Source organism: Pteropus alecto, unplaced genomic scaffold, assembly GCF_000325575.1.
Source record: "Pteropus alecto unplaced genomic scaffold, ASM32557v1 scaffold8, whole genome shotgun sequence".
NCBI lineage: Eukaryota > Metazoa > Chordata > Mammalia > Chiroptera > Pteropodidae > Pteropus > Pteropus alecto.
Window position 1 is genome coordinate 20,887,289 of NW_006494609.1, and position 22,237 is coordinate 20,909,525.

Here is a 22,237-nt window from a genome sequence, read left to right on the forward strand (position 1 = left end):
GGGGCAGGGCTAAACACCTGGGCACTAGGCCTCCAGAGGTATCCGTTCTTTACTCCCACAGCCCAGCTGGCAGGCACTCATGTCTCCTTCCTACAGATGAGGACATTCACCCCAACGGAGCCTGCCCAGATCTACCTAGCAGGCGACAGGCTCAGACCCTGAGGAACTGTTCCTTCCTCTACAGTAGGTCCTCAAACTTTGTGGCACCAGGGACCGGTGCTCCTATGAGAATCTAACGCAGGATGATCTGAGGCGGAGCTGAGGCGGTGATGCCGGCGCTGGGGAGCAGCTGCAGACACAGATGAAACTTTGCTCGCTTGCCTGCCTCTCACTTCGGCTGTGCACCCTGGTTCCTAACAGTCCACGGACCAGTACCGGGCCAGCCTGGGGGTTGGGGACCTGACTCCACAGCACACTGCATCCTACAAAAACATGGAAGGGAAAGTCGGAGCTGGCAAGCTGGGTGCAGAACAAACAGCAGGGCGGAGCTGGAAGAGCTGCTCTGAACAGGACTTTTGAAACTATGTGACGTGGGCGCTCTTTTGGATAATCTGCCCAGCAGAGACTTATTGATACATCGAATTCCCACAATGGTAAAAGACATGGTGCACCTGTAGTGGGCTGTGAGCCCACCAGGGCTAGAATGAAGCACCACATATTCCAATCAGAGCGTCCGCCAGTATCTACCCCAGGAAGAGTTAACATGCGATGTGAACACAGGAAGCAAATCTCCACGATGAACGCCACGAGCCAGGCCCCATCCACACATGGGCCTCAAACCCAAGGCCATCAGGAGGGCCTGAGTAGGTGGTGTCGGATCCACGGCACCTTTAAACTAACGGCAACAGAACGCGCCGCAGCCAGCCTGCCCGCCCGCCCAGGACGACTCACTAAGCTGCCGTCTCTGGTAAAGCAATCCTTACGAGCTCCCCAGACGCTGGTCTAGAAATTCAGTCAAGTTCACCTAAAGCTAAGCATAGTCTGCTTTCCTCCCTGGTATTAAAATGCAGCAGGGCAAAAAGTTCCAACTGTGCTTCCCCATTGAGCCGCTGATTAAAAATTATAATAGTAATAATAATTGCTGTTATAAAGGTTCCTCTACTTCCTTTCCATACTTCTATGACAAATGTTTTCTTCCTGAAAGTAGGTGACAGACACAAAGAGTGGCCGTGGGGTGGCTTCAGCCTTAACCTGAAGATCATGAAAAATTATAAAACAGGACAGTTCTTCAGGCGAGTAAGAGAATTTGGCATCGCCATCAACCAACGTGAGTGGTTACAAATGTGTCAGTTAATGCAGAAGAATGTTCTCAGAAGAGCACTTATCCGAGGTCTCAAAAAACATAAGCAGGTCCCTCTATGGCATACAAAAAATTAAAACCCAAAACAAAAATAAAACCCCAAATCCTGTCCCGTAGGATAGAGAATTTACTCACCAAATACAGACCTTGGGGGACTGGGGGGAAAAAAAAGAGGCTTCAAGAAAGCCTTTTTTGAAGTTTCTTTTGTCTCTAAACTTGTGGGGATTTTCACAAAAAGTCCTATTGACTGGACTGGTGGGAAGGACCACGGACTGGGGGAGGTGGGCTGGAGGGGGAGCCGAGGAATGGCCGGAGGAGGAGGAGGCTGCGGACATGGCGGGACCGGATCTGGGCTTCAATCCTGAGCCGCCGTCAGCAGCTCTGGCCAGCTTTCTCACCCTCGGCCTATCTCCTCACTTCTTAACTCCTGTAAAAAGGGGTGATGCTCAGCTTCGGAGTAACAATGGGGGCTCAAAGAGCCTCGTCAAGCCCCGCGGCCCACCGCTGAAATGCAGGGGCATCCACGCAACACACGCCATCCCAGGAGTCCGCCCCGCCTGCGACCTCTGCGTCCACTTCTCCCACACGGACTCAGCTACAATACCTGGGCCTGCTCTGCTCGCGGAGGTTTCTTCTGAATCTAATTTGGTGAAGTCCGTCTCAGACCCTGAGGAGACCGACGCCTCCTCATCATAAGAATAAGAGGAGGGAACGTTCTCACAGTGCTCGGCCAACAGCAGTCATGGCCCTAACTAATTCTTCCCTTCCAGAGTCTACCACTAGGGATGCATACGTAAGACCCTCCACTTGAGGTCTGTCTGCCATCCCACGTGGGTGCTTCTACTAACGCACACACACCTGGTGACGTGTAATGATCCATGTGCGTGGCTTTGTCGGACATCTCACCCAGCTCTGATTAGGAAAGTTGGAAGTTTTCCTAGAGAGACCCCAAGTCAGGTAACAAGATGAGGAAGGGCAGGAAAGCTACAGTTCAACAGGAGGCTGCCGGGGAGAAGCGTCAGCAGGCAGAGACAAGGACAGGAGACAGAAGTGTCACTCGCAAACACGGCAGACTAGAGATGTCGGAATCTGTACCTGAAGAACTTCCAGACGACACAGCCTGGGGCTGCTGGGCCTGCCCCCTTGTACGAACACACTGCCAAATGTCCTCCACAGGTGTCCTCCCTCAGTCCCCAAAACAGGAATATGTGCCACTGACATCAGACGTGACTTCCCTAACTAGGACCACGAATACGAAGAAAAAGCATTTCATTTCCTGAGTCCCCCGAAGGATGCTGGAACAAAAGCGGGAAGAAAGGAACAAAGAACACGAGAGTCCCCAGAGGTGAGGTCTGTATCTGTCTGAGTTGCTGTAACAGTGTACAAAACACACGAACAGTTACAAACATGCATCAGGTTTTCAAACGACCTATCCGCAGCCTATGTTTATGAAAAGTAGATGCACGTTTAGGATGAGTAATTTACAAAATCAGAAACGTTACATAAGGACAACATTCACACATTTAACGCAAATTAATAATGGTCAAGGTCAGCTATCGAGAACAGGCAAGGACACAGGGCAGGGAGTTTCAGCAAGACAGCCAGAGGCTCTAACGAAAATGACAAAGGAACTGGACACGCTCCAGAGAATATGCAAGCCTGGCCTGATTTTCTCGAGTTCTGGTGTTTTCTCATTTGTTGTATCAGTAAAAGCTGAATCAGTAAGGATCATAATAAAAAAAGAGCCACCTGCTTCGTCACAGACAGCGGGGAAACCACAGGCCTGTGGCTTCCTTGAAGAGCGAGCATCTCCCCTGTGCAGCGGAGACAGGCCGGACACGAGGGCTTTTCTTCAGGGAGCTGAACCCTCCGGCAGCAGGCGGGCCCATGCCGGCTCGCGGGGCAGACCCACGAGCACAGGCTTCACAGTCAGTAAGTCACGCCAGCTTTCTTAAAGTAACAGCCCAAGACAGATCTAAACGAGACTGCTCTGCCCTTAAAACCAGACTACGTCTTTGTCCCCAAACTAAGAACAAAACAGCCTTAGAGACAGACTGTGGCCCGGCCAGCCAGTGGCTAGAACAGGCCGGGGTCTGGCTGACCTGCCCCAACCCAGCCCAAGCGTGGACGCCCTGAGCCTCAGGCAGCCTGCTGCACAGCTCGGATTCCTATTTGCAAAGAGAGGGCTAACGCCGCCTCACAGCGGTGGCTGTAAGGGTTAGGGCAGTGCCAGGGAGGGTGGCTCTGACAAGGTGGGCAGGTGACAGGGGTATCAGCTGAGGCTCTGGGGTCCCTACGATGTGCTCGGGAGCCACTCCCACCTGCCTTAATCTTCCCTGTCAGTCTCGCAGGGATGTGGCGCGGGGACGGGACGTGCGCCATGGAAAAAGGCCTCCGGCCAATTCAGATGGACATCTTGAGAACAGAAACCCTCCTTGCTCCCCTTCACCCCGCACCCTCTGCTCAGTTCCTGCTATCGCAGCCGAGGGATAAATCTCAGCTCACTGCTGGGTCCCAACGCCTCCAGCCCACTCCAGCCTCTGTCCGTCCCTTCCTTCTTCGCTTCTGCAGCCACTCATACCCCTCACCCCTCAGTCAGTAGATGTGACACAGCCATGAAGCTGGTTGAGAACAAAAATGTCACATATGGAACACATTTGCCTTCAGGGAAAAATTTAAGTGGGAATGAGGTCAGGAGAATGGTATCTAGGGAGCAGTGTCATGGCCACGCTTTCAACTTGGTACCATATTTGCAATTTTTTTTTAAGTCTAAAAAATTATTTCAAATAAAAAGCTTTAAAAAAAAATCTCTGCATCCCCAGAGGCCCTCATCTCTGTCCCCAAGTGTGGTACCTCGCACTTGCTGAATTAATAAATGATCAAGAGGATACGATGGGTTAAAAACAAAGAGAAGACAGCAAATCCAAGGCCAGGAGGAGGTGGCGGCTGGTCTACCTGAGAAGGACCTCACACAGGCCGCCAGGCGGAAGGGAAGGGCCCACATTGACACAGAGAGCCCCACGCCACCTGCAAGGGACAACGTGGAATGCAAGCTGTGCGCACACTGAGAGGAACCAGAATACAGCCTCTGTCACCAGAGGAGGGGACGTCACAAAATGCACCCTGACAGCGCAGCTCGAGCACATGCGTCTATACACACGGCTACAAACGGCCTTGGACGCTGACGTATAGCGCCTGAGAGTTTAAGGGTGTTGAGATCTTTAAAGTACGCTGATGCCCAGAGGTTTTTACTCTAAGGTGATGCTCGTTCCTGAAGGCTTTATGTATGATCAGACTTCTATGTAGATGTGTTAGGAAAATGTAGGCTCAATCTGATCTCTGGCAAATCATCTCTCGGGGCTACCCTTGTGTGGCTCTGTCACAGGAGAACATGAAAAATGGGAGAAGCGACTCTTTGTATTCAGCCACAATTGCCACAGATGCTAAGAACCAAAGGTGACATCTTCCTCTCTCTCTTGGCGGCCCTGTTTTCAGCACGTTTTGAGTGTGGCTGCTCTCATCATCTGCCACAACGGCCCTGGCTAGGCAGGAGAAGTTGCCTGTTCAAGGAAGACTGCCAACTTGACTCCGGCCTGAAGCGTAAGGCAGACGACGTGGAAGCCTGCTGCAATGGATGTGTGCCTTGAAATAAATTCAGGACAGTTAAGGCACGAATGAGTTTCTCCATCTACCTACATTCCCCTGCGCCTCTCAAATTGTCTGATGAACCCAAAAGAGACACAAAGGGGCACAAATCACTTAAATTATGAGAGCGATGGATAAATAGTAAATTCATACACACGCCTCTATTCTGTTAAACTCTGTACATTTGCATTTACCTAAAAGAGCATCATATTCAAGTTCAACAACACGGGAACATGTGCATGTCCCTAAGAGAGCTCTTGACCTTAGGACAAGCAGGTGCCCCACACTGCAGTGCCTGGTGCATCAGATGGGCTTATCAATGAAACAAACAGTTTATTCACAGGATCTATTGAATTCTTTTTCATAGACACGGATGAGAAATATTTGGACTATCATTCATCTTTATTAAGTCAAATTTGATATAATGCGCTTCACTCTCACACAATCACACTACTTCAAAGTTGGGTTTAAGCCAAATCCTACTTTCCACTGATTTCTAATACAAAACTAGCCACATGTTTCCATGCAAAATGCCCAGCTTGGAGCCGAACTCTATTTTTATAGGTTTAAAATTCTGAAACAGTTTTAAATGCCATTAAACTGCCTTCAACCATTAATCCTCTCTTCTTCCCTGGTTTCTTTTTCACAAACTGACAGACATTTTACCACCACTTAGGGCTGTCAATCCACGCAAGCCTTTCTCAGCATCTGTCTGAGCCACGTTTCTAAATTTAGCATCTAGAGTTTTGGGGCTGACATTCCTCAACCGTTAGGCTGCAGTATGAAGTTTCACCAGCAGGTGCTATATCTTAACATGAAGCCCAGGAAGTCCTCACTTACTGTCCCCGATGGGTTCCGCCTGACTTTAAGGGAAGCGAGGTATAACGAAACCAATTTTACCAGAAACCAATTTTACCACAGGCTAATTGATATAAACTAGAGTAAGTTCCTATAGCATCTCATCAACATTACAGTGAAACATTAAACAAAATTCGAGGATCTGCTGGATGCTTTCAAAATTATTGGGTTTGAGGCTTCTGGTTACATACTATCATCTATTGAACATCTAAAGGACACACTGTATACTGAACAGCTCAAGAAGAATACAATGTAAACACAATGTAAAAAACGTTAAAGACCATAAAGCCCAAGCCCTTGCCCCACCATGAGGACCACCAGGGGCCTGGAAATGATTTAACCTGATTTTAAGACTAGAGCAAACAAACATTTGCATGAATTTTTAAGATTTAAAAACACGAGACCAAAAACCAACAACAGCAACAAAAAAAATGAGACTTTGAAGCCATTCCGAGCTTGGGTCCCTGGTCTTGCAGGAATATTTTTCGTTATCCTCGGCCACGAGGAATTTAATCTTGGTAGAAAAGGTTAAGATATGTTAACATGAAGTACCGTGGGGACAGGAGGAGAAGCAACTAAAAACAATAAAAAACAAAGTAATCCAATAACGTGGTGGCCCGAAGGACCGAAACACAAAATGGCAACGTAAATGGAGCATTTTTCTAACAAGCCCTACTGTAGCGAGGGCCTCACATACCCTGGGGTCCGGTACTGTATCATCCCATTTTACAGATACGGGAACGGAAGCACAGAGGCCAGGATGACGCAGCTCCAAGCATGGCTGCGGGGATTCGAACCCCAGCAGGCCAGCCCCAGAGCCCACTGTCACCACACCGCCCGGCCGAGGTAGCCGAATTCCTTCTCATTCTCAGAGGAAGATGTCCTCCTATCGATCAGTGTGGGCCTGAGGCCTCGCTCACAACCTTCTAGAGGTTTTTACATGACACTTTCACTTAGAACTAGTTAAAAGCCATATGATGCACCGTATTCTTTGAAAAACATAAAGAAATCAGTATTATAATGAGTGAACTGTCAACATTTTACTACTAAAATACATAAAGAACCACATATGGACCTTCATTTTCCTGGAAAATTTATCCATGGAGCCCTTTTTGGTATCAGATACATTTTCTAGCTTTTAAATTTTCACTGTAATCTTGTTTTCCGAAAAAACTTAGCAGCTTTCAGAACTTAGGAACAAGTGCTGCTCGTATCAACACTGGCCCCTGACGAAGTCTGACAGATTCAAACCAGATTTCAGTGACATGTCTGTAAAAATGGAAACAATGGACTAAAATACATTTTAACGTAAAAAGCAAAATGTTTACGCATTCTTGCTACGAAGTCAAGTGAAACAGTTGCACGATCCATTTCCCTTCCTTCCCCGCCCCGTTACACAGGTAGAGAGACCAGCCACTCACCTGGATGACTTTGTAGAAGTAGGCGTACTGCCGGGCGGTGTTCTTATACTGGCTGAACACGTCGTGGATGGCCTGTGTGGACTGCAGGTACCGCACTTCGTCTTCCTCAAAGTAGAGGGGAGTGTCGTACTCGCTGGGGAGTGTCTGAATGTAGGGCTGCCAGAAAGAGTTCGGGTCGGCACGCTCACACAGCAGATGAAAGGCCAGCGTGATATTTCCCATGGCCTGAAGAATTCGATCTTGAGAATACAAGGGCCCTGAGTAACCCAGAAGTTAACAGCGTAAGTTCCACAAACCTCTTTAACGTGTACTCGAAATACACATATTAAAGTTATGGAAATTATTAAAAATTCTTGTAACACTGAAAATAACGTGCATCTTTGTTTTGACAGTTTTCTACTAGGTCGGATTGCAAGCATGGAAAACACTGAATGTGGATTTAGGGGGATATTTCGCTGGCTGAGAAAGAACCAAATATGGTCCTCAGTGCCACAAAATGAAATTTTATGTATTTCCACCATTTTCGCTTTGCTTTGAACAGTCAGAAGTTATTCTCACCCAAAACTGAATTTTTAGCAGATTCAACAGTCATCAGTAATTTCCGTGGAACCCATAAAAATAACTCTTCTGCCTAGGAGGAAAAATACAAGAAAACAGTAGAATCATCAAAACTCATTACATTCTTCATTCCAACCATGTCTATGGCCAGAAGTCCCCCCTCGCAGGAAACACAACTGGAGGCCGCAGATCAGCACCTCATCTCTAATTACCAGATGTGCTCTAAACGTGAGCATTTACGGTGTGGATAAATGAGTGGAAGCTGGCTGAAATCCTGTTTCCAGTAGAAAAACTATAAAATATATACTGAGGAGACAAATCAGAAAAGGGACTTTCAACTTTAATTTGAAGCAAATATAACAACTTGGGGTAAAGCCCAAAGGTGATGATTTTAAGCTCTGCTATACTGATATTTTTAAGTTCTGAACACAAAACAAAATTTCCACCTTCAACAAAAACCCTACTGTCCACGTGAACTGCTCCCACTACTGTTTGAAGATAGAGTGACATTCCTTCCTCACACGCTTGTCTTTAAAAACAAGTTACTAGAAAAGCGCAAGCCCATAAGATAGATTATGGTTTACTAATTTTTTCCCGAAAGTATTTATTATCTCACATTCTGGCAACATGAAATGATTTTCTCAGTATGTTCTATACGTGTATTTATGCTGCTTACAGTACCTTGATTGTGGTGGTGGTATCGTGGGTGTTTGCATGTGTTTAAACTCATCAAAATGTATACCTTAAATACACGCAACTTTTTACATATCAGTTATACCTCAGTAAAGCTTAAAAAAATCCACGCACAGTGAATACAAACCATGGCTAGGATACTTTGGGCAGCATCCACACTAACGATGCAAGAGAATAATGTGTGACATCTTATTTACTCTTGACTTTTACCAATGTCTATCTACTATTTGAATTATTTCTATGTGTGTCTTATCCCTTATTATAGATTATAAGCATCATGAAGGAAGAGACTCTGGTTTTTTTTGAAGCCTGGTATAATAGCAAGTAAGGTACCGTTGACATACTAGATGTTTAACAGGTAACTAATAAACCGGTATACGGTTTATGAGTGTAACTACAGCCTGGCCAGAAACGTTGCTGGAGGCTTGAGGGGGCCTTGTAAATTACACCCATTTCTTCCACTCAAGTTCTGAACTGAGACACAAGACTACAACAGATGGTCACCCAAAATATCACCTACAGAATCCCAGAATTAGACAGACTCTCCCACCTCATTACAGGCAGAGCTGGAGCCCCGCAGGCCTCCCCGCGAGTGGCCAGCGCCTGGAAAACTTAGAGGGTGGCGAGAGCACAGCGCGATGCATGTGAGGGGCAGCCAGCTCCCACCGAGAAAAGGGCCGACCCCAGGTCCTTCTCCCAAAATCGTCAAACACACTGAGTTCCCCCTCTCTCTCGGAGAGGCAGAGAGAGGCTGCTGCTCCCTCCATCGAGAAGGAAGGATCAAGGGCGGAGGAAAAGCATCTGTCCACCAGCAGAGGTGTATCTTCTCTTTTCCTATCAGCTCTGGTTTGCCGTTTCGGTAAGTGGTATCGCCAACCCTGAGCTATCCGTCGGGAGCACTGGGAAACACGCTCAATGCTGTCCGGGCTCCAGCCCAAACCACGTCCGACCCGCCGCAGGGCCCCTCGTGCTCCGCACACAAACCGCCCGCGCCCACTTCCTTCTGTGTTTCAATCTTGGAATCCTGTGAGGCATGTCCTCTGGTCCCCTAACAGAGGCCCAGAAATGTGAACTGACTGGCCCTCGCCACTCGTTATGCGCACGGCTCCCAAGGAGGACGAGCTGGAAGGGGCTGCCCGGAGCCCAGCACCAGCTAGGTGGCTGCTGCGGCAGGAGAGGGAGCATTGGCTGCACGCTGCCCACCTGTCCGCAGGCTCAGAACAAGCCCCAGGCTTCTGCCTCCACGTCCTGTGCCCTCGATGCGACACCACAATCCAGATGCACTTAGACCCCCCCCAGACTGACAGTTTGTGAACAAACTCACCTTGATATCTCTCGTTGCTCTCAGACCAAAGCCCTCTTCTTTGAAGTCGACCATCTCAAAACCCTCGACAGAAGCTCCATTTTCAGAGGCCCATTTCATTAGATCAGGAAAGTAATCTTCTCTTTTTCCATCAAAAGTAACAGACAGGCCTGTATCAATCCACGTTTTAGAAAATAAGAGCTACCTTTAGGACAAAGATCATTCACACCACTCTCAGAAAAAAAAAACAGTCGGTAACTAACACAGGAAATAGCAACAACACTCAACACTGAAAAAATCAAAACTAATCACCAGACAGTCACAGTACATATCTTAACTAGAGACAGATAGGCAAAGTGAAAGCCTAAACTCCCTGTGGGTTACAAAGGTATGTTTACTGGGCCCAGGTGACATGAACACTGACGGCCAGGCTCTGTTAGGTGACATGGTGGGGACAGGAAAAGCCTTGGCGACCACCGCAAATTCGCAGATCAGCTGCCCTGGAAGGCCGACATGCCATCTCTCACACGCACATGTGCTTTAGCGAAATTCCCATGAAAACGAAAATCAGTAGCTCACACGTGTGCCAGACACCATGTGCGAGGGCGAGCTCCGGCCCTAAGGGCACAAAGCTGGAGAGCTGTGACGATGGCCCGCCCGTGTCAGTGGAAGTAAAACTCAAAACATAACAGGTGTTTTAAAAAACAAGTAGTTTGACACCACCTATGGAAATTTTAAAAATAACTACCGTATACTTTCTATGGGGTTATACGTGAGGTGGAAAAACAGTCACAGTGAAGACAAACCGCCACCCCCGAGAGGGAGGGGAGGCGGGGGAGAGAAAGCACGGGGCCTCGGCTTCGTCTGAAACGTTTATTTCTTAAAATCAAACACAAAATAAAACAGACGGTGAGGGGAAGGGAAGGGATCAGACCAGCAGGTGGGAACAACGGAAAGGAGAACGCGGACGGATGAGACCTCGCCATGTATTCAGTTCGGGCAGCAGATTCTTAGGTGTTGTTCTATTATTTTCTGGACTTTTTGGAATGTTTGAAATATTCAAAATGATGGAAAGTCACGTGCAGAAAAAATCTCTCTTTTTTTGGATGAATAAAGGCAGAGAAACAGGAACTTCATTAACATGAGGACCGGGAGTGGAAGCCAGCCCAGGGGCCTGGGGCCATGTCACCACCATATAATTAACAGTCAACCAGATGTGTGAAGTGGGATCCCGGGAGAGGGTGTTGTGCCTAACACCAGGTGTGCAAAGGCACCTGCTAAATGAGGAGAACAGGTTTCGGGGTTTCGTCGGGGACAGTCTAAGACCGAACTCACTCCTCGCTCGCTGAGAACGAGTGAGTCCTCCAGCCACGGCTCGGCTGTAGCGTCTCTACTCAGGGGATGCGAACGCCCCTCAGCCACGTCTTTGGTGAGCCAAGACTAGCACGGTCTACGTTTAGTGCAAACAAGCACATCATCATGGAGCCTGTCACCATCTGGGGACATCTAACCCAAAGGTTGCATGTCTGTAGGTGTTTATGGGAAAGCAATAAATCTACCACTTCAGAGAGCAGATAAAAACACACCCTCAGACTCGCTTTCCCAACAATCAATACACTGGGAGTCTGGGAAGGTTTTCCTCATCCTTTTAAACGCAGGCTCCTTATTACGTCTCCTCTTCCCACTGTCCACGTGGGCCTGGACACCAACCTTTACCCTCTGTGCTTTACAGAACAAAAACAGTAGGTATGTTGAATAGGCTTTTTCCACGGACACGTAGCCCCATGGCCAGCCTGGCTGAGAATCGTTCTGATGCCCACTTAGTACACCCTGCGAAAACGCAGTTTGGGACGCGGGACCACAGCTCTTATTTAAACAAAATGTGTTTGAGTTGATTGTAAATCTTGATAATGCATTCACTGATCAGTATATACTTGTGTGCTGACTACACACAGCATTATGGACTGACCTCAAACCCTAAAGGAAACACAGTATGGAAAAACAGATTTACATATACAGTGCGTGAGATAAAAATACATGTCAGCCCCCAGAAACAAGCATTTTCTCCCGTAAAACTCACCATTTTCTCCCCTCCCGAGGCAGGCGACAGCGCCTCGGCAACGGGCGGCCTGAGTGCTCTGGGGGCAGTCCTCCCGCCCCCTGCCTCGGCTGCAGCCCCTTCCACAGCAGCCTCGCCATCAGACCTATGCCGAGTCTCTGCGAGCTCTTCTCAAAATATGACTATCATTCTAGAAACTTTACCTTTCTGTTTTTTCCGTATTTTCTCGACTAGGGACCGGATCTGCACGTACTCTTCCCACTCTTTGCCCGGGCCCGGTGCAGGACTACTGCATTCTGCAACACAAAGGTCATGGTGCTCAAGCATCTTTCTTTCAAACTCACCTGCTAGTCTTCGGAAGAGAGAGAGGATTTGGGTTCTATTGTTGCTGTTTGCTTCTTTTTGAAGGACGAAGGTACTACAGCCATGATGACAAACACGAGAAGTTGAGTGTACTTTTCAAAGAATGTAAACCCTCTGAAACCATTCAAATGCCACTTATTCAACCGTGACTCCCGTACCCATGTGTGAGCACCTAGCTTACATCTACCTTCCTCTTGCTGATGATCATTCTCCTCAGAATATACTTGTAAACAGGAAAACCTAAAAAGCTATGCTAAAATGCAGAGCATCTCCCTGAGAACTTTTCGAGAAGGCAATACTGACAGTCAACACTGCTTTCTAGTTAAACCCCATTACGGTGGCTCTCCAAGGGAACCACTGAATTGGACATAAGGACAATCAGTCAACAAACATTTCACATTCATGTGTAAGGCACTATATTAAGCACTCTGGGGGAGTCGCAAAAAGAGACAGCGCAGTCATTGCTAAAAAAGAAGCTGAGATGTTACTGTAGGGCCAGAACTGAAGGACCGGCAGCCGAGGCCGGTTCTGGAAGGTGGTGGTGCGCTGGGCGCCCAGCCTCCAGTGGCTCTTGCCTTTTCAAACAACTGTATGGGTTTAAAGAGAGAGCCTTCCTCATGCTCCTGCTAAACCTCTTGGCCCCCTTCACTCTCCAAAAAGCAGCATATGTGGGAAATGACTAAGAACCAGGTATCTGTTCACCCATAACCATCAAGGTTGGCCAGTCCTTACTTCGCTCTTTCTCCAACAAATACTGACCGAGGCCCTAGAAAACAAGAAGGTAGGGCCTGTCCTCACGCTGCGCAGTCCAGTGGGGGAGACAGGTGTTAAGTGGCCAGTACGTCAGTGCTCTGTGGGGGATCTACACTGTCCCTGCAGGAGGAGGACACAGGGCTCATGGGGCCAGGCACTCAGGGAGGGACCGGACCCAGACTTGGCTGATGCCTGCTTCTGTCAGGGACAGAAAGCTACATTTTTATTTCGGGTTTAGCCTGTCACATAATCTGAACGAAAGGGGCAAAGAAAATGAGACAAATGCAGTTAGTGGACAGAGTGACCACAGCTAAATCTGAAACATACATAGCACCAATTAAAACTGACAAGTTAAAAAAAAGTTACCAGTTTATACTAATTTCCTAAAGCAAGATATTTAATTTCCTTGTACCAAGAGCCCTCGCTTCGGCCTGTGAAAACTGGAAAATGAGGACTGAATCGCTGACAGTAAAGGTGAAGCGACAGCGTGAGGGGCAGTTCCAAGGGACCGTTCCGAAGACCCCACCACCACCCCCGCCAGAGGCCTGCCGTGCGCACCGCGGGCTGACAACCCTAACACCCTTCACATGCCACAGCTCCCGGGGCCCTCATTACACTGCCCGACGGCCTTATCCACTGATGTGAACGCTGAGACTCAGCGGGCTTAGTAGCCTGTCCGAGGCCACGCTGGTAACAAGCAGTCGAGACTGTCTCTGCCCACCAGGGCCCACGATCCGGGCGCCTGTGCCACCGAAGCTTTACATTCGGCACGCCCCCCAGGCATCGTGAATAGTTACATGATGCCAAAAGGGAGCAGCAGCTCCACGCCACAGGTGAGGAGGCTGCAGGCTAACGGGGTTCAGGAACTTGCCCAGGTCACACGGCCGACATCACGCTTAGCCCCACCCGCGACCCTCCCACGCAGCACCGAGCCTGCGGGAGAGCGGAACTTACTCTGCAACAGCTCGCTGGTCAGGTTCAAGGTTTCCTTTGGTGACACGCTAGCGGTAGCTCCAGTGCCCGATTTTTGCGTTTTTACTCGACTCTTCTTACCCATTTTCTGACTACAAAGAGAAAAAAAAGACAAAGAGAAAACATTACATTTCCGGAGAACAAAATCAAGTAATAAGATGGGGCACCACAGTGGCTTAGCCTTCAGATGCTAAGATCTTCCTTCCCGTGTGCCACAGCCTGAAGTTTCCACCCAGAAAAAAAAAAAAAATGTGTAGCAAATATCAGTATTTAGAGGCTCTCAAACAAACAAAAATCTGCTTTGTAGTCTTTGGGAAATGTTTGTTCCTTTTCACCTACCAGAACTATAGTAGAAGCAAATTTTCCTCTAGAATTTTTTTTCGAATTACGTAGATTTTATTGTGTATACTAACATGTTTATTCCATGACACTACAGAGATAGAAATTACATATCCATATGTGTATCATAAGCTATGAATCATCTGGGCACAAAAACCAATATACCTGTATTCTCTCCGTGCTTTGCTTTAAAAGAATTCTCTAGACATTTCAGAGTTCATACTTCAGAGAGAGCTAATCTAACGCCTTCATTTTGTTCCATGGAAAATGCGAAGTGCCTTGCCCAGGTGTCACAGAAGCTAATAGCAGACCACAGTCTTGAAAGAGGTCTCCCCGTGCCCCCTATCTAGTACTTCGACTGCCCACAAGTCCCATCTGCTCTAACATATAAGAAATGACCAGAACATTCCGCAAGCAGATGAGATTGTGGGACACAGGATGCACCAATGGCTCTTCTCTGCATCCCAGGCACCCCCCTCCTTATCTACTGAGAGCATCTATGTGGCGGGCCACTGAACTTGACCTGAAAGTAACTAAAACTAGCAGTAAGTCTGGAAAGAAAGGCTTTAATCCCACTTCGAGTGAGCACGGCTTGGCAGGAAGAACTGTAGAAATGCACTCTTGGTGGTGGGCTGGCCTGGCCTCTTCCTTCAGCCCTGGTGGCCAGACTTCCTTTGTGTTAGGTGCTAAATGACTTTGGCGAGGCACTCCAAAACACTTTCTCCCTCTTAGCAGCCCTGTTTTTGGTGTTAGAAAGCAACAAGGCAGTAATAAGTCCATTTCTTGTAGAAAAGAGAGCGCTTGCCAGCCCCAGTGTGGCTTAAAGCTCCGTGGGCACTACGACCAGGGGCCCAAGCATCTGCGTGGGGCTCTGCACTGGTCAGACTGCGGTCCTGCCACCACCTCCCTGCATCCCTGCCACACCTAGAGGCTGGTGGTGACAACAGCTGTGTCAGGGGGCTCAGACTCAGGTACGACTTGGTCAAGAGCCCACAACCAGCAAGTAGCAAACCCACGGCTTCCAACCTAAAATCCTGAGTTCCGTCTGGCACACAGGCAGGCTCTAAACCCAAGGGCACATGCCAAGACAGGCTCTCCCAGTCCATATGCCTGGGACCGGACTGGGACCGGGCTAGCGGCTGCAGGGGACACGCAAAAGGCGACCAAACAGGGGGCGACCAATCTCTCCACCTGACAGATAAAATGGGCTTTAGAAGACAGTAAAATAAATGCATACTCAGTTATTACCTAAAATTGCTAATATGTACATGGAGCTTGTAATCAACAACTTTTGACCAGTCAAGTGAGTCTTTTACATATAATCTCCGTAGTGGAAGAAACAGGTCAGGAGAAATAAGATAAAGTGCATTTAGGGACCTTGGCTGATGGTGGGGGTGGCAGTGAGGGAGGGTGCTGGATGCCCAACTCCATTTTTACAGAGTATAGTTCACACATACTGAACAGACTGAGATGAAATTCAGCTGCGTGGGTTTTGTTGTTTTTTTTGTTTTTTTTTCCAAAAAGTCTAAATGGAAAGGATGTATATTTGTATTTTTCCTCAGTTGCTTTCAACTAAATACAACTAGAATAAACATTTTTGATTACACTTATTTAGCAATTTATCCAGGAAACCTTAGCTCAGACCCAGCATCTGTTTTTCAATGTATCCAACTTTTACAGCTGGATCGACTGAAGGAGAGAATGGCCCAAAGGCTTCCTCCTGCCTCAGGCACCCAGCTGGAAAACGTACTTAAAGGGAGTGGAGAGCCTGCCTAATCTTTGTATAGGAAGAAAAGAATCTCACTAAAATACTTTGCAGGCTATTAGAATCAGATTACTACATTCTGAATTAAAACAAATTATAGGATGATGGCTTAGGAAAATGAAAGTACTCCCAAATTTTAAAGCATTTAACAGTGCAATGTTTTCTCTCCTCCAGGAACTGATAAGGCATATAGTCTTTGCGTTGCATGGTAGCATGTTAACTGAAACTATACAGTGTATCAGAAACATGTCGTCTCTCTGCACAGTAGCAGGGCCTAGTGGTAGGGTCAAGCCATACTAATTTATACCAGTTTAAGCGGCTAACTAGCACCCATGGTTCCAATCTCTATCTCTAAAGAGGTCCTGCTGTGCCACAACTCCAAGTAACGAGTCAAAGCAGCAGGCAGGCAAGAAGGTGGAATTAACTTCAACTCAGGAGCTACTTAAGTATGAGGATGAATGTAGACCTATAAATCTCACGGAAGTAACATTCCAATCTTTATACAGGACAAATTGATCTGTCATATAGACAGATATAGATAAGATATATACATTTACAAACTTGAGATTTTTTTTAAAAAACAAAAGTTTCTTGCTTTCTAAAATATTTTTTGCTATTTTTCCACTAGTATACGCCATCCATGATTTTAGAGATGCTTAACCTATTTCTGATTGACTTTTCAATACATAATAGTTTTCATTTTAAACTGCTATTGAATTAAGTTGCAAGTACACTTAAATTAAAATGAGCCTATTTAAAGGAAGTTGCAAAAAAACCTTTCATAAAGCAAGGAATCATTTAGTATCATGAATAATCATTTCCTATTATATCTTTCTAACAACAAAAAAAAAGAAAAACGTTAAGTGCAAAGGAACAGCTGTAATCTGTCAAGAAATTACCTTGAAACCACCCACATTCCTCTCCTAAGGATTCTAGATTCTAGAATCATGGAATTTCAGGTTTGGAAGAGACCTTTGGGGTTACGTGTGTTGACCTTCAACCCCACACTTTGAGCGTAACGACATCTAATGTCATGCAGCAGTTATGGCTTCCAAAGTGCTTTGCGATCCTCCGTCAAATGCCAGGCTGAAGACCCCGTGAGAGGCAGGCAGGGCGTGTCATCCCTGATGACAACTGCACCACCTGGGGCTCCCTGCTGCTCGGTGGCAGAGGCAGGGACAGACCAACCGTTCTGAGGGTGCTCCTCTGTCCCCGACACACAGCACTCCTGGCCACGGTGGCTGCTCCTTCACTTCCGCCTCGTGAGATCTGTGCTACATTGAGAGCTCACCATCCTCCCTGATGTGACCAGTTCTGCCTTTAAAAGAGAAGCAACCCTTCGAATTCTTGGAGACAGTAGTCTGCGCCCTCCAGAGTCTTCTCTTCTCCAGACCTTTGTCCATTTCTCAAAAGTGGACAAAGCCACTGAGATATATTATACTTCGGGGAACTTTTTTCCTAAGTCAACAAAACCCTTCAGATGTGCTCTGCGAAGGGCACGGTTCAGTGGGACTTCCGCCTTCTGGAGCCCGATTCAAGGAGATCTGACTAATACACCTAAGACTCCCCTAGCTTTTCTACAAGCCAAGTGAGCAAATGAAATCATTCATTAATTCAGTGCAGTTTTTGAGTATCTAATCTTAAGTGCAAAGATGAGTGAGGTGTGATGCCACAGCCTTTAGGATAAGATGGCAGCAACTAAAACCTTCTGCTACATACACTAATCTCCAGCAAGACAGATGAGCCACGTTCAACAACTGAGCTCCTGAACCTAGACAGTTATTCATGCTAACCGTCACGCTATTTCTAGGCTATTGAAACTGTGTCATCCCTGCCACATAGTGTCCTATGGCAGGTCCCCAACATGACTGTCTTCATAACTGCATCATTTGGGCATTTACTATACCAGGAACTGAGGTAAGCATTTCACATAAGAGATGATTATAATAGAGAATATGCCCGCTTCACAGACGAGAAAGCTGAAGTTTAGAGAAGTTAATTTTAAGCAAGATGATAGACTCAAGTCGGTGGCAGAGCGTCACTGGCACACCTGATGGCAAACTTTACTGATAATCGTGTTTCATGGATTCAGCTCAAAACCAACCCACTTACAAAGGCTCTGAAGGGTGACTGTCAACTCTGAAGTTCACAGTAACAGTATTCTCTTGCAGTCATGAAACATACAATCTGAAGGTTATATTTCTTTGGCCTCTAAAAGTATAGAGCCCTTTTGCTGGCCTTGTCCAAAACGCACTGTGGAATGGCCTCAGCTTAAACGTGGGACATGATCAAAACTTCCAAATGAGCTGCCGCCCAATCCCGCATAGTCCACATTCACCTTTGCAATGTGGCCACACTCCTGTCATGGATAGAAAAACTGCAGAAACCACTTATGTGACCATGATCTGTAGCAATACTAAAACATTATAATCAACAAGTGAAAAACTTCATTAGTCATAAATAAATGTTATGGTAAAAGCAACCCGAATGAGTATTTTTCAACACCTATCCTTACTTTTTCTTAACTGTGCTTAATAGAAAACTACTGGTATCGAAGTCGCACCTATTTACTGATTGAAACCTTAAAACCACGCCGTCACAGAATTTTTGTTTTGTTCTAATGAATCATATCCTAAAAAAAGTGAACAGTGAAACACAGGACTATAAGTAGGTAATAAACCTAAAATATTGCATATTTATTAAGCGTTCTATGTAGACACCCGATTATCTACATACTCTAGACAATTATTTAGACCTTCTAAAAAAACAATGAAAGCATTTCTTCCTGCTTTGGCCCTCGACCCTCTCCTGCCCTCCCTCTGTATTCCCATGACTGAGCCTGGGCATGTGAAAGATTAAAATTTTACTTTGGCTTGGTAAACAGTATCAGTCAGATCCCTCTCAAATCTAAACTTCAGAGTTGGACTAGTCTTTCACTGTCAGCCAAGAGTGTTTGGACTTATCTCGATTATTATTAACTTCTACTTGGAAAAGACTTGAGTAAGAGAATTTCAAAGTCTTAACTTTGGTGTTTAAGTTTTATAATCGTTTGGAATCATTCTTCCATTCGAACTTATTTCAGTTGAAAATTTGTCACTACCTGTGTTTGTATCTCTTGTTTTATAATCTGTTTAGTTCCAAAATGTGGAGGAAACGCCCCACCTGGAAATGGAGTCTGCACAGCTAATCTCCGGCTTGAGTTACTGGGTGAATTAAACAAGAAAAAGCAGAACTCCTAACTTGCCAACTGTGCTAATTAAGCTTTTTTTCCTTCAGAGTACTAAGTTAAATATAAGTCTTGACTACTTTGTAATAGAAAATATATTTTGTGTATTAATATTGTTATAGTTATTTTTACTTTGAGAATAAACATGTAAATTAATTATATTTGCAGATGAAAATATTTAACATCTCCAATTTTACAAATAGGAAAATGAGACGATAAAAGGAAATCCATGTACAGAAGTCCATTTTGCCAAGCACAATACACCTGTAAATGCAACAAAAGTGAAAACTAGAAAATTTTTAAAGCAAGGAATCCTTAGTCTAATACTTGTAACTGGCTCAATGTGATGTAGAACAAACGGATATCCAAGATATACAGTTCTATGACTACAGCAAGAGAAAAAGGATGCACAGCAAATCAAAATATTGGCCCAAACAGAATGCTAGCTAACTGAGAAAACAAATAACTGGTCACAAGCAACTTCTAAAATAACACAAGATATACTCTCTTCCGGTAAAAATGTTTAATGCCATAGTAATAAATGACTGCTATTCCTCTGCGGGGGAGGGGGGTCGGGGATCGACAAAATCTAGGCTCCACTCCCAGGATTTAGGTACAAGGAGAGGAAACACTTGAAACTATTCCTACCCACCCCCAACAGAAGCATGGTGCACAGCAGCCAGGGACAGACAAACCAGTTTCTAAAGATAAAAACCCTCCCAGTGAAAGATTATCATCAAACTACACAAAAAAAGACACACTATTATTAGTTACATTTCTAAAAGCTACTTCAGATTAGTGATAACAAAAAAGGAGAGTATGTAATTCAAACATGTTAAGAGACGTGGAAAGCCTCAAACTAAACTGGCATCTAGTAAAAAAAAAAAAATAGAGTAACCCTGAGCTGGGAGATAAGATTTTCACCCATATTTTCATTAAAATTCCACACAGCACAAACTATCTACCTGGTTTTCATTTAACTCAATAATTATCTACTAAATATTTACTGTAAGCAAGACTCTGTCACGCCAATACTGATACTTTCCTCTAGCTGTCATCTTCTCTTCTAGATGTGAGAGCATCAAGCTTTAAGGAGGCTGTTGTGACCGGTTATCAGAGCTTTCAAAACAAAAACAGCTTAACTTTAGAATGGAAAAAACTTGCCAATGACCTTCACAGTCTTCTCATTTTCCAGCAGGCTCTAAAGCAAAGGTTTAATTATCATTTAAAAAGCGATCTAAATATTTACAAGGAAGAGAAGCTCAATAAGTGTTCCTTCCTTATTGACAATCTTAATGCACTTCTACTGACAGAATTAAACAAAACTTTCATTTCTACATCACACGGAGGCATAAATGTTTCAATCCTCAAGTCCAACATCATTCCTATTCCAGGAAAAAAAGCACTGAAAGATGTTAGTTAGCATGCTGGAGAAGAGATGAGAAGCAGCAACCATTTTACTTGTTCAGACTGGAGTTTCAGTTCAGATGTTAACTTACAATTTTGAATACCAGAGAGAAAGGAGAGTGGAAAGGAAGGGGTAGCAGAGGGCTAAAAACCAAGCTTGTCTGGAGTCCCAATAAAGAGGTCGCTCTGTAGCCGTTTGAGAACTCAGCTTTGCAAACTACTTTCTTGGGCCAGAGAAAAACTCCTTAAACTGCTGGAACTTTACCAAAATATCAATCACAGCAGCCCCCGGGACTAATTTGGTAAGGCAGGACTGCATGCATGTAGCCTGTACAGACACAATACATTATGGCTCAAGCAAGCCTTGCCAAGTATTAACCGTGGAGAGGAAAGCTGCTTTTATTTTGCTATATTCTTGAGTTAAATGCATTCACTTAAAATAGTAAGTAAAACCTCTACAAGATTATTACTGATTAGTACAGTTCTGAAATACCAGTGGGGTCACTTTTGAGAAGAAAAATGGGGGAGGGAGAGGTATCATTTACATTCGATAAAATTCACACTTTCAGTGTCCAGTTCCGAGTTTGACAAAGGTATATATAGATATAGCTGTATAAGCACCACTACAACCAAGCTACAGTCAAGTCCATTGCTAAAAGGTTAACTCTTTAGAGGTTCTTAAAAAATTAACCTGTAAACATACTTTAAAAGTATTTTTGCTTTTGAAACTTCCATCTTCATTTGGAAAAGCAAAATAATACCCTTCAAGAGATCCTAAATGTGTCAAAACACGGCAGGGGTGAGGCCCCCCGCGGCAAGTGGCACCCGACACTAATCGCCTCCTTTTCCCGAGAGTGGCAACCGGAGAGGCAGAGCTGCATCGCCAGGCTGGAGCCACGAGGAGGAAGAGTTTAATGTCGGAATGACAAACTCCAAAGCACTGAATTCTTCTCCCTAGTAGGGCACAGAGCGTGTGGAAGGTGGCCAGGGCGCGCGGGAAGAAAAATGACCTATTTTCAACGACTGTTTTTATAACTGGAAAGTAAGAAAAGCAGAGGCTAGACACCGGGCACCCCGGCGGGCACATGAGATTTGGAGGAGTAAAATAAAAGCCACACAGCCTTCACCCAAGCAGCGGGGTGACGATGGGAAGAAGGAAGGAAGCGAGAGCGCGAGCTGGCCGCATGCAGAGCCGAGCCGACGAGCGCCAGGGAAAGGGGACCGGGCCCCACCCGGCGGACGACGAGGGACCAGGCGCTCCCTGCACCTGCTGCCACCTCAGGAGCGGGGACCCGAGCGCTGGGCGCCAGGAGGGGACGCGGGGCAGCGACGAGCGCGCCCCCGCCCCGGCAGGGCCGGAGGTCAAAGGCCAAGCGGTGCTCCCCGATCTCCCCGGGCCCCCAGCACCCAGACCTCTTCTCCGGGCCCCAGGGCGCACACCGCCCCTCACACCCCTGGCCCGCAGCGGCCGGGGTGGCGCGTGCCAGACCTCGGCCGAGGGACGCCGGCCAGGGCGGGGGGCGACGTCGCAGCGTTCGGGAACAACGGCGCGAGTCTGCCCCGCGGGCCGGGCGC

The 22,237-nt window shown here is 46.3% G+C and overlaps 1 protein-coding gene across 1 annotated transcript in view; it reads right to left on the reverse strand.

Annotated features, from left to right (window-relative positions):
* Positions 1-22,237, reverse strand: part of SETD3 (SET domain containing 3) — a 55,180-nt gene that overhangs the window by 32,487 nt on the left and 456 nt on the right. Inside the window, exons 2-6 of the mRNA XM_015599748.2 lie at positions 13,908-14,017; positions 12,041-12,133; positions 9,800-9,948; positions 7,783-7,855; positions 7,225-7,481 (exon numbers count right to left, since the gene is read on the reverse strand). Of these exons, the coding sequence (XP_015455234.1) occupies positions 7,225-7,481; positions 7,783-7,855; positions 9,800-9,948; positions 12,041-12,133; positions 13,908-14,010 (675 nt within the window). The 5' untranslated portion in view covers positions 14,011-14,017. The remainder of the gene's footprint in view (positions 1-7,224; positions 7,482-7,782; positions 7,856-9,799; positions 9,949-12,040; positions 12,134-13,907; positions 14,018-22,237) is intronic.